General features: G+C 39.3%; 1 protein-coding gene across 1 annotated transcript; it reads left to right on the forward strand.

The window, feature by feature from the left end:
- The first annotated feature begins 589 nt into the window (after positions 1-589).
- lpcat2 (lysophosphatidylcholine acyltransferase 2) lies at positions 590-12246 on the forward strand. The gene is made up of 14 exons (XM_083911067.1): positions 590-833; positions 1184-1326; positions 2946-3163; positions 3687-3799; positions 3991-4051; positions 4368-4426; positions 5663-5697; positions 5876-5930; positions 7638-7720; positions 8084-8209; positions 8438-8591; positions 9240-9338; positions 10257-10398; positions 10585-12246. The coding sequence occupies exons 1-14, from the start codon at positions 723-725 to the stop codon at positions 10761-10763; spliced, it is 1578 nt and encodes a 525-aa protein (XP_083767193.1). The 5' UTR covers positions 590-722; the 3' UTR covers positions 10764-12246.
- Positions 12247-12706: the final 460 nt, after the last annotated feature.

Here is a 12706-nt window from a genome sequence, read left to right on the forward strand (position 1 = left end):
AATGAAAATACTTAAAGGTAAGTACCTTAAATTTGCACTCACATAAGTACAGTAGTTTTACCTAGAAATACTTTCCACCACTGCATAGTCATGTTTATTTGGAGACAAGAAGAGACTTTCTTTTTAGGGCAATAGCACCAAAATCCAATGTTTGTATGAACCTGCGCCATCTTGTGGACATTTAGGAAAGCTTGTAAACAAATATGTAAATACGTCATACTTCCCCCTTGAAATCGGTACTCACTTGTGCATCATGTAAACTCGCTGCACATATGTTGTACACAGACTTATAAATATCTGTTTTTACCTAATGGGTGGTGTTTACACAAAGCACATGCATGGTCACTGACAGCACCCTCATTTACTTTGGCCTTTTGCTTCAATCTGATTTGTAATAATAGGAATACTTCTAACGGACTAATAGCATGTTACACACCTCCATAACGAGGGTTAACATGCTGTAGAAATGCACGCAAATCCGCCTGCAGGATTCAAAAACATGACCAGACTTGCTTGAACCCCGCTGCGGCCACGTTGGAGGCGGGGCTTCGAACGTCTGTTTCCGCTCCTCCGCTGGTTTGTGGTCTGTGGTCGCGTTCGTCCGTATGATCGTCTGATATGGGGAGAAATAAGAGAACAGGCTTCACGTTGCGGAAGTGAAATGATAACATAACGGCGCCTCGACTAAAACATTCGCCTGCTTCATCTTTCGCTGGACTGCAATGCCGCCGCAGCGAGTATTCGCCCTGCCGAGGCAACAGTCCCTGCTGCTGCCTGCGGTCATCAACCCGTTTGTTCAAGACACCAAACTGTCCAGAGCTGCTATAATAAAAGTGAGTATGGCGTTTTGTAGCTTTTGTAGAATATAGGCATCGCTATTGGCAACACGACTCACACACGCATCTGATGTGGGAGATTGCATACACACACCATCACACAAAGAGGCTGCTGTGTAACCAGGGCCTATAATCTTTTCAAACGAGGCTTTGACAATCGGCTTGTAAAGCACAAACAATGAGAGCCGTTGTGTGCTTTCTAGAAAGCTGTCCAGTGATGTGGATTTCCACACTCGTGCATGTCTGCTGTGAAAAAATGTCAGGAGCAGGAGTGTACCCTGGCAGTAGTCTTCCCTTTTAAATGCCTGTAATTGATAGTGTGTATGTGTGTGCCCATCTCCATGCAGTGTGTCCTCCTGGGAATCTTCCTGGTCCCTATTCGCGCCATCCTTCTGTCCCTGGTTCTCATGGTGACATGGCCGGTGGCAGTCATAATAACCCTCAACCATCCTCTGAAAGGAGCCGTGGAACCAATGACAGGCTGGAGACGGTAACTGGGATACAAACACCATCCCACTGCAACACAGCTACACACACCTCAAGGTCCCTCAGGCTCACCGGACTGGCATCATAAGTCATGGCCTTGTGGTTATCAGACTCACTTATAGCCAGTGCGGAAATTTACAGTTACCAAGGCTGTTGTGTCAGCAACCCACTTGGACATTTGTTTTTACTTCCTTCTACCAGTGTAGTGTCATGCAAAACCTTAGTTGTATGCAAAACAACTGCATAGACAATGAGTCGCCACATTAAACTTAGCCAACGTGGAGTTAGTTTGCAGCTGAGCAACCCTATTGATAAAGGAATACATTAAAGATTAAATATTTTGATTTGATTCTACTAAAACATCTACTAAAACTGAAGCAGCAGAATCAGTGCGTTTCCTAGGCTCAAAAACACAGGGACAGCAGCATATTCTCAAAATACTAGTTCCTGACGTGACTTGTAGAATGTGCAGCTGCTTGCATTACAGCCGAATCATGTTTCTGCGGATCATATCTGCACCACAAGCACCACTTAAGCTCAGTTCCCCTCGGTTCTCAGAAAGGAAAGGGTCAGTGGCATTAGCAGGGCTTAATAAAAGGAACTGAAAGTGTGATTTATGTCTTTATAATTTAAACCATCATTTAATTATTACTATATTATAGCATGTCATAGGCCCCATTCATTATTTATTTATTTATTATTGTACTTAGCATGTCATAGGCAGCATTCACTATTTATTTATTTATTATTGACATATTAAATGTTAAATATCTATAGGTTTACCTCTGTGTAACCAAATAAGGCGTGGCATTGTGCAGATAGTAGCTGCTGTATACACAGTGTGCAGTTCGACAGTTAACAGGAACATTCTTGTGACCTTAGACTGCAGCCTTTTACATGGTTATGGCCAAATATGGTGTTGTTGGAGGAAACAAGAGAGAAGCTTATCTTGCTCACCTACTTATTGCTTTGATGTTAACAAGTTCAGATACTAGGGAGGTTAGAGCACTGAAGCTTAGGTTTCTCACTGGTAGTACAACATTACCAAATAGTTCACAAGTTGAATAACCGTAGTATTTATTCATTAAAACAGACAACTTAAAGTTCCAATAAGTGGTGTTTTTAATGTTATCATTCTATCAAAACAATGCTCCAAATGGAAGTGTGCATCACACTTTGTTAATCTAGGCCTTCGACATATTAAAGTAGGCAGTGTTTTTGATCAGCTGATAGTATACAAAGGTGTTGTTGATGCTTTGTGTTTGTGTTGGAAGCTTTCTACTAATAACTGCTCACGTCCCATTGAGCAGCAATCTATACTGTGGCTTCCTACAGTTTCTCTTGGTCATGAGGAAGTAACTGATGATGGCAAAATTCTTAGCAAGAGAAGTACAAAGTGGTGCAACTCTTCCTGTTCTCAGTCCATTAAAAAAAAAAACACACACAACAAAAGTGTTGCCTCCTTACATAATAAACCTGAAGAGCACAATGATTCAGAGACATCAAACGGCAAATCCCAGTTTGTATCTAGTGCCTTTTGAGCTGTACATTTATTATTCCATTTAACATCATTTTCTTTAGTCTCCTAAATTCAGTAATGTAAAATGTTCTGGTCATCTCAAGGTTCATGTGTCGGAGAGTGATGGCAGCCTTGGGGAGGACTTACTACTTCTGCTTGGGCTTCAGAGTGGTGGTCAAGGGCAAGCAGGTCGACAGCAATGAGGCCCCCATCCTGGCTGTGGCCCCCCACTCCACCTTCTTTGATGGGATTGTGTGCATTGTTGCAGGCCTGCCCTCCACCGTCTCCCGTGTCGAGAACCTGGCTACACCTATCTTTGGCAGTGAGATGCTTATCATTTGCGTTTTGCTGTTTGCATACAGTGCAGAAGCATACAATGCAGTGTGTGTTTGTGGAGGTTCTGGTTCTCTTAACCTTGTGTGTGTGTAAAGTTGTGTAAATATACAGAACTGCAAAACGTGTTTCATGTAGGTAATTCCTGTTTATCGTCGTCTGACTGCACAATTTCACACCCTCTTTGTACCTTGCTCTTAATTATTAGATATTTGTTCAGTTTGGAAATCCAATTTATAAAGGTCCTTGCCAATTGAATACTAACTAACATTTACAAATGTGCTTTGTGAAGTAAGACTGCTGTGGACTTAGTAGTGACACCGCAGAGCTTGTTTAGTTTAATTAACTGTCACATAATAGTGATATCACCAGAAAGTGACTATTTAATGAAATGGCCTTGCCTTATTTAATGCTAATAAAGTCACATAATTGACCAAAGCCTGGACGAAAGCAGTCATACTTTTCCTCTTCTAAGTATATATGTTAATGTGTGTGTTTTTCCCTCTCTTCAGGGTTTGTGCGCTGTCTTCAGCCAGTGTTGGTGTCCAGAAAGGACCCAGACTCCAGAAAAAATACAATACAGGAGATTGAGAGCAGAGCCAAGTCAGGAGGCCACTGGCCACAGGTCTGTCCCTACACAAAAAAAACATCCCCAAGTAAACCTTCTCCTAATATTAACCTCACATTAGCATTGATTATAGCTGTAGAGAAAACTTTAAGCTTTTTAGCTTCGAAATTCCAAGAGCCACGACTCAAGATGTGGAATGTTTCCACAGTTGTCTTTGAAACCTACTAATGATTTTTTTTGTTCCTCAGGTTCTGATATTTCCAGAGGGAACATGTACAAACCGCTCCTGTCTTATCACTTTCAAACAAGGTAAGATATAAAATGTATATGCAATGTAATGGGTTTTTTTGTTGCACCAAACCTGTTTAATACAAGGAACATCATAACGGACAAAATAAAAAATACAAAACAACTATTCTGTTGCTCATAGCACATTAAATTGCACTGAGCATAAAGACTACACAACAGAAGGAACGCATGATACTTCCACTGCTCCAGTCATTCAGTATATGATGCGGTATGTGCATTTGCTTTTGATTTTTGGTTTGAGACAGTGATTCAGTCTTCATTCATTCATCATGAGAACTGTCCATTTTTTTTCATACTCTGTGTCTCCCGACTCTAGGTGCCTTTATCCCAGGGGTCCCTGTGCAGCCTGTGATTATGAGATATCCCAACAAACTGGTGAGCGATTGTGATTGTAATACAGCGTTTATATATTTCACCACACATCTTGACAGCCAAATTCGTAGAGGCCACACTGCACTAGTGTCGACCAAAGATATTTATATAGAGGCAGAGCTAAAGATGAAATTCATCCACTTGGGTTAGCAGTGCGCACATTTTCAGTATTAAAACAGGGTGTCTGCGCATCCTTAAAAATAAATAAATAAATTCATGTTTCTCAAGGCCTTAAAATATCTGTAAATTATTAAAAATCGTATATGCTGGACTTAAATACATTACTCAAAGCTCTTAAATTTGTCGGGGCAGAACTTTTTAATATTCTGGTTTTTTTTTTCGAGAAGGAGATGTAGAGATGCTACTACTTCTAAATGGTTATATATATATATATATGTGTGTGTATATATATATATATATATATATATATATATATACATATATGTGTATATATATGTGTGTGTGTGTATATATGTATATGTATATATATACATGTGTATATGTATATGTGTGTATGTATGTATGTATGTATATATATATATATATATATATATATATACATAAATAAATAAATAAATGGTTATCTGCATGCTTGCTAGCTAGTCTGCGACTATGGGTAATTGCAAATTTATTGAGAGTTGGCTGGACTGCAAAACTACCTTCAAGCTCGGCAGCATGGGTGGTTAAGGCTGTTGAGAGCCACATACAGTGCAAAAAGCACAAAACCGCTGCCAGGAGCCACAAAAAGACCCCAGCCATATCGCAGTTTTGCTTCTCTGCCCCAGGGCCAGTGTGGGCAGACAGTGGTCTGCCCTAACCTGAGAGCAGCATTCGGTGCAACACAGTGGTCAAGCACCATTCTTAAAACTCCAATGAGATCTCTTCCATTTGATGTTCCCTGACTCACAAATCTTGCAAGCACGTTTAATTCTGGAAAGGACAAGACTGCCTATATAACTTGTTTTGTACTAGCGTTTTCATCAGAAGTGAGCTAATCTGCAGTGTAAACAAGTCTTTTTTGTTCAATAAACAAAGAGTACACTGAGTCTCATTGAGTGACACACATGCTTTGCTATCCTCACATGTTGTATGAGATTTCAGTTTTTATGAATTTGTCTGGCTGACCTGTCAAACAGTCTCAACAAGAGACTGATATGTCGCAACAACAACATGTAAACTATTGTATTCCAGTGTTGAATTTTTATGACGCTTTTTGCATTCCCCTCTGTTTTCCTCCAGGATACAGTTTCTTGGACTTGGCAAGGTTTCAGCTCGTAAGAATGCTTTCTTTAGCTTTTCATCTTTCACCTATAGAATGCATGTTTGCTGACGGTGTTGTCAGCTTTTTCTTACACTAAACAATATTATAACATTATTGCCTTGTATTGCAACAACTGTAGGTTCTGTTGAATCAATATATGTAACTGACTGTGCTGCTTGGTTTATGTGCAGGAGGACGCTGCTGCTTCTAACTCTCTGCCAGCTCTACACCACAGTAGAGATAGAGGTAATGAGCACTCATCAAGTGTGCATCCTAATCTAAATAAACTGCAAACTGTTTTTGTTGTATAGATATAAAAAAAATTAAATTTATTTGCATTTTTATGTTGTGTTTTAGTCATGGGAACAGCTAAGTGTGTAACCTTGAGGAGAGACATAATAGGCACTTTCATGCATTGGTCAGTTTGGAGATTTTGTCTTCTTTGAGACTAGTGTAAGGAAGACATCCAAAATACACATTTAGGTGTTTATTCTTCTATATTTTATTTGTGTCTGCTGATTTCTCTTAAATTCACCAAAAGTGAGCATTACATAATGCCTCATTTGCATATTTAAACATAATATTTCCGAAAACTTGTAATACACAACTCTTGGTGATATCTATTTGTTTTTTTACCCTATTCAAGTGGTGATCTATCTTACTTAATATTTATTTACCTTATTCACCTGTAGTGTCTCCCCTTAGTAGGCTTTAATATAGTCGTTGAATTTCATGCTGTACTCAAAGATACTTTATCAGCCTCTGCATTAGGGATCGACTGATACATATTTTTTTTTAGGTCCAATGCCGATACCAATTTTTATTCATCAGTCTTAGCTGATATTTGAAGCCGATATCACTTACACAATGTAATGTTAGGAGTTTCAATTTAAAAAAAGGAATTTTTATTGAACTTAAAAAAAAAAGGTGAGGTAGAACAAGTATACAATATTTAACAAATAATAACAACAGGTGAGTTAGAACAAGTAAAGGGGTGAGGCTAAAGTCCTCAACGCAGCGGCTGGTGTTCGATTTCCACCTGTGGCCCCTTTGCTGCATGTCACCCCTCTCTCCCCCCTGTTTCCTGTCACTATCAATTAAAGGCATGAAAACGCAAAAAAATAATCTTTTAAAAACAAAATATTAACGTGTTCAGCTTCGCTGGCTATTTTAGTTTAAATGTTAATTGACTGCAGGTGAAGCCCATTTCCTGATTTTGCTGCTTCACAATAAAAGCATTTGAATAATAAAACAACAGGCAAGGGAACTCAGCCCCGCTCCAAGTAGGGAGAGACAAAGAGAGGAGCACACACACACACACACACACACACACACACACACACCACTCAGAGTAGGGAGAGAGGGAGAGAGAAACAAACGCACGCGTCCAAACCTCTGGCCAGGTGGTCGCTAAATAAAACTCCTACAACACTGCACGGAACCACGTCGGCCTTACCTAATCCTATGACCAGTGTTTGTTACAGCTACTGTATAAATACATAGAGACACAGCTAGTTTCAAACAAAACCCATACAGAGCATGCATTTGGCATTTGTGTTTCCACTTTCCACAAGTGTATTACAATATTACAGCTAAGTTTTAAAGAGCTCAAAGATGCTTTGAAAGTGTAAAACTTACCGTTGTCCTGAAGAGCAGGCTTCAAGACAATGGTAACACTGTACTAGTGGGGGAGGGGTTCTGCACGGTCTGCAAGTGACCTGCAGCGTCTCCAGCAACACGGAGCTGCCTGTGGACGGCTGTAGGTGAATAATGCTGGAAAAAACTATTAGCAAACTCAGCAGCCCGCATCGATACCGAAACATGTGAAAAACGCAAATATCAGCCGATCACTACTCTGCATTAGGGGATTTGGTTTCTGTTCAAAGGTTTAGAAGTCTACTTTCTGCTTGACCCTACTTGTGAACTCATTTTTCTGTTTCTCTTTTTTTTCAGTTCCTGCAAACGCATATCCCCACAGAGGAGGAGAAGAAAAGCCCTCCTCTGTTTGCGAGCAGAGTGCGAGAAACTATGGCCCAGTAAGTAATAATTGGTCTGAAAGGCACATTCAAATGTATATTGCTCAAGCACACAGTACAACAAAGTGCAGTAGAAAAGTAAAAGTATATATGCTTGTACAAGTAATGCAATGTTGAACACATACGGAGTACATGTAAGTTGATGAGAACATTTAATAAGTGTTGGAGACTGGAGAGCATGTAATACGATGGCCATGATTTATTTATTTATTCATTTTGCATCTTCGCTGAGATTAGAACTATTGCAATGAGTTTGTTATATGTCTGACTTTTGCATATATTGCTGGTCTGCTGCATCCAGCTCTTAACATGCATCACAGACATCTGAGCTGACCACTGTCTGTGCAAACTGTCTGCTTTCAGGGCTTTGGGAGTTCCGGTCACAGACCACACATATGAAGACTGCCGTCTGATGATCTCAGCTGGTGAGCTAACGCTGCCCATGGAGGCTGGCCTGGTTGAGTTCACCAAAATAAGCCGTAAACTCAAGTAAGAATATCTCACTTAAGTACACTGTAGGCATCGCCAGATAGGGACAATGACAAATATCGCTCTGAAGTTGTTGCTGTTTTTTTGGTTAATGTTACTGTCTATCACACATCCGGAAAAGATCTTCAAGCAATTGACCTATGTAGCTAAAGAGGAATTATGTGAAATGTAAAGTATGACACAGTATGATATACACCACAACCTCCTCCTTGTGCCTTGCTCCCTCAGTCTGAAGTGGGACAATGTGAAAAGGGAGCTGGAGGGCTTCGCAGCCATGGCCAGCTCTTGTAAAGGAGGACGGATCACCATCGAGGAGTTTGCCACATTTCTGAAGCTTCCTGTCAACCCAGCTCTCGCGGAGCTGTTTGCACTGTTTGACAGGGTGAGAGACATCTATATCAAATATTTAGTTTTAAAATAACCAGAGCAACTTGGACCACCGGATAGTACCATTTTGAATGACACTTACACTAAATACTGAAGTTCTATTAGTTGACACACAGCCAGGGTCTTAGTACAGTAAAATTGTCCCTCACGCATCATGCAGGAAACGGCCCATCAATTTAATGGTTGACAGCATAATGTGCAACAGTCTTGATATTCAATATGCAGAATCACGTACATATTACATCACTGCATATCATGTGTAGCGATGAGAGTAGAATGGGGAGGTGTGGGTTCAGGATTTATACAGCCTGAAAGAGAAAACTATGATCACAGTAGTTTGACCTCCTTCACTGGTATGTCTACCAGAGGTTTGAGCGGGAAGCATAAAAACAGCCTTTAACATCCAGTTTAATGAGAATCATTTTTCCTCAGAATAGCTATGCCTCACAATTTATGGAAATCACTTTTGCTATTATAGATTACCCGGCAAATTCTCCCTTTGACCTTCAAAACTGTTGATGCTGGATAAAATTCTATATTTCTAGACCATAAAGAGTAAAGTACCATCTATCAGAATGATGTGTGCATTGACTGACACAAGCATTTGTATTGCTTTATGCTTGCTTTCTTTGACTCTGTCTAGAACGGCGATGGCACCATAGACTTCAGAGAGTATGTTATCGGCGTGACCATCTTGTGTCGACCAGCTAACACAGAAGATGTGCTTCGAATGGCTTTCCAGGTACAACAGAAATAATGTGATATTGCTGTGCTTCTAACAGCGCCTGAAGGATATGCAGTGCTGTATTCGAATTAGAGATGTCCCAATACTATTCATTCCTTCCCAATGTACTGTATATCAGCTGTATTCTAACCCTGCAAGGTTGCGATATGATTTTATTGTTGTATTGCCAGGCTCAGGTTATACCCTCATGAAAACATGAACAAATACAGGGAAAGAATGCAATAGAACTTTTATTTTATTTTTTATAATGGAAAAAGATCATAAATTAACTACTTTTTAATATAGATTTTTTTCAGGTGCTAAATTACATGTTATCCGATCGGTGCCTAGACTTGTGTACTCACCGATAGCAGCATTTTAGACAGTATCAGAGGCATGAACAACTCTAATTTTAACTTGCATTGAATACAAATGCACAGAAATGTGTATGGTGTTAGTACTCCTTAAGACTGCTTTTGTTTGTGAAAAGGCCTGATGTCTTTAAAGTGTGTAGTCAGCACTGTATCAGAAATAGTCCACATTGATCATTGTGATTTGAATTTTATCACACATACTAAGTATAAAAAATATTAAAATTACAATACACATTAGCAAAATACTGTAGGAAGAGGAAGAGGCTGCATTCCGAAAGACTTGGATAATGTCAAGTTAACAATGTCTGTCTGTTGTGGAGAGCATGGATACATTTTGCTGGCCATAAGGTCAAATGTGGTTTTGGAAAAACAGGTCTGCTGGGTATATAATGTGAAGTGAAATGTTATAAATTTCCAACTAATTTAGCAATAAGTGATTTCCCCAATTTTATGGAGGCTTTTCTAACCCGTCTGCCTATCTTCACACCTTCAATAGTTTTTCCTGAACTTGCACACATTTGAAAATGAAATAAAATGTTCTGTTTCTATCCCGCTCATGCAGCTGTTTGATACAGATGAGGATGAGAAAATCACCCGAGAGGAGTTCACCGCTCTGCTGCGCTCAGCTCTGGGTGTGTCCAATATTAACATGGCCAAGCTCTTCAAGGAGATTGATGCTGACGGCTCTGGTTTCATCACCTTCAGTGAGTAGACTCCAACCACAAGCTACACTTTGGTCTTCTGACCTCCTTTTTGCATTTCCACCAGGATATTATGGAATGGGAATATGTGCAGTGCATGTATTAAGTATTTTAGCATTATTATATTTACTTCCCTTACCCTGGGCTACACTGTATCCTCATGCTTTTCTCCTGCCTGTGATTCTTCAGATGAATTTCAAGCCTTTGCCATGACTCACCCAGAATATGCCAAGCTTTTCACCACCTACCTTGAGCTTCAGAGATACCAAGCGATCCAGGAGGCGAGTCCGGGTGATCTGGAATTGGCCAGTCAGACCAGTTCAGAGGAAAAACAGGAGGACAGCACCTCTGACAAAAAAGATGACTGAGACTGAGCATGACTTTGAACTCTCTTTGACTGCACTGAGACAGAACATTATCCACTGCACTGCGAAGAAAAAAACAAACAAATGTGTCATCTGCCCTCTGAATTTTAGCAAATTCAAACATTTATCACAGCAGAGCCATATTATAGGTTATGTGCTTGCCTTTTTATAGATTGTTTTTAGAATGCTTCTATTTTCAATTGTAGTGCCTTATAGAGATTTCAAAGAACTACTTCCCCAAATCACCGCACAAGAAATATTGTATTGCAGACTTTCATTGCTAAAGTTTTGTGTGTGTTTTGGTCAAGTGTTCATCAGAAAAAAAAGAATGATAAGCTAGTCATAGGATAAAAATATGTCAGAAAAATCATGTTGGCACTCATCCGTGTTTTAAATTTCTTAACCCTGCAGTCACTAGAGTTCTAATTTTCGTGACAGTGTTTTATGATATACCTACCTAAACTGCCTCACCATGTGTTTTGGATACATTCTTCTCTGTAGCCTGAGCTTAACCTTGCTTGGGCTTGATGAACATAGCTTTGTGTACCTTCTCCCTTGTCTTTGTGGACCTCTGTAAATGAAAAAAAATGCCAAACCAACACCTTTTTAAATATAAGCAAAAAGTCCTTGTGCTTCTGTGTTGCAGTGTAATTAGTGTACAGTAAGCTTTATTAAGATCTTTCCAATCTGGCAACCCACAGATGTTCTGTATTAAAGCTATGTCTATGAAGAGCATACATGCTGTGCATTACACTTTTTTCCAGTGCTCAGGGACACAGACCTTGTTCGACGGCTGTATAATTAGCCAGAGGTTTGCTTTGCATGTGTATCTATTTGCATTTCTACTGAAGACTGTTGCTGAGACAGCAGAACACATATGCAGCGTTAAGTTTACTAAAGCAAATCAACCACTGAAAATAGGGCAATTTGTGAGCAAAAAGGCAGCAGTGCTTCTTCACAACAGCATATCCCAGTGGGGTATGCTTTCAGATTAACTAGCCACACTGTTATTTATTTAGCAAGGTGTATTGCAATTATGCACTTTTTTTTCTTTTTTGTTAACACTGCAAATTTTGCTTTTTAAAAAAATAAATAAAACAATACAATTTCAATTTCGCCTATGTTCTTATATTCACCACTGAAGGAACTTGTAATGACTTCTGTAGAGTTTGTCTATAGTGAAGCATAGGTGCAATGAAAGGGCAACGGATGTACCTCTGATTCTCTAAACCACCACTAGGTGCCAGTAGTTACCTACTACAGTTTGTGTGTGTGAGTTCTGACCACCTTTAGTTTTACATCTTTTGTCATACTGGCCTTTCCTTTAAATGAATAGTAAATCTAGACGACAATGAGGTTATTTATGATGTGGCATGTATTGGTAATGGTAAGAGAATGCACAAGTGTGTGTGCATGAGAGCAAATGTTGCATTTAGTTATGACAACTGAAACAAGATAATGGGTGATAGGAATGAGTTATCTTATCACCTTTATACTTTCATACAAACAGAAAAGAAAAGTGAATCTTTAATCTTGAAGATAAACATTTCAAGAATTCTATCATTTTTTATTCGATGCACAGAACCCTTATCAATAAAATAAAGAAAACTTGTGTTACTGTGACTTACATACTGTAATTGCTTGTCTGTGTTGTTTCTCTTCATTCGGCCTTTCTGTGACCCAGCCTGTTTTGGGAAGAAGACTGAATCATGAACAGATGTGTGTGCTAATGGAACATTTTATCATTAAAGAAAGGGCATGTGAGACTTGGATAACATTGTTACTGTAATGTTTTGGTAAAGACCATGCAAACAATTATTTTTGTTGTTGTATACCATATATACTTGTCTATTCTGTCAGTACAGCATGATTTCTAAAACTAAGAATGTGTGTAAGTTACATGTAAATATGTGTACAAAAAATAAACATGTTCAAGTTCCAAGTTA

The sequence above is a fragment of the Echiichthys vipera genome (assembly GCF_963691815.1).
Source record: "Echiichthys vipera genome assembly, chromosome: 1".
Lineage (NCBI taxonomy): Eukaryota > Metazoa > Chordata > Actinopteri > Perciformes > Trachinidae > Echiichthys > Echiichthys vipera.

Excerpts from the sequence above, each read along its gene's own strand:
- lpcat2 (XM_083911067.1), top strand. The coding sequence starts at position 723 with ATGCCGCCGCAGCGAGTATTCGCCCTGCCGAGGCAACAGTCCCTGCTG. Across the intron at positions 8,210-8,437 it reads AAAATAAGCCGTAAACTCAA|TCTGAAGTGGGACAATGTGA; the intron begins GTAAGAATATCT and ends TTGCTCCCTCAG. Across the intron at positions 9,339-10,256 it reads TGCTTCGAATGGCTTTCCAG|CTGTTTGATACAGATGAGGA; the intron begins GTACAACAGAAA and ends CCGCTCATGCAG.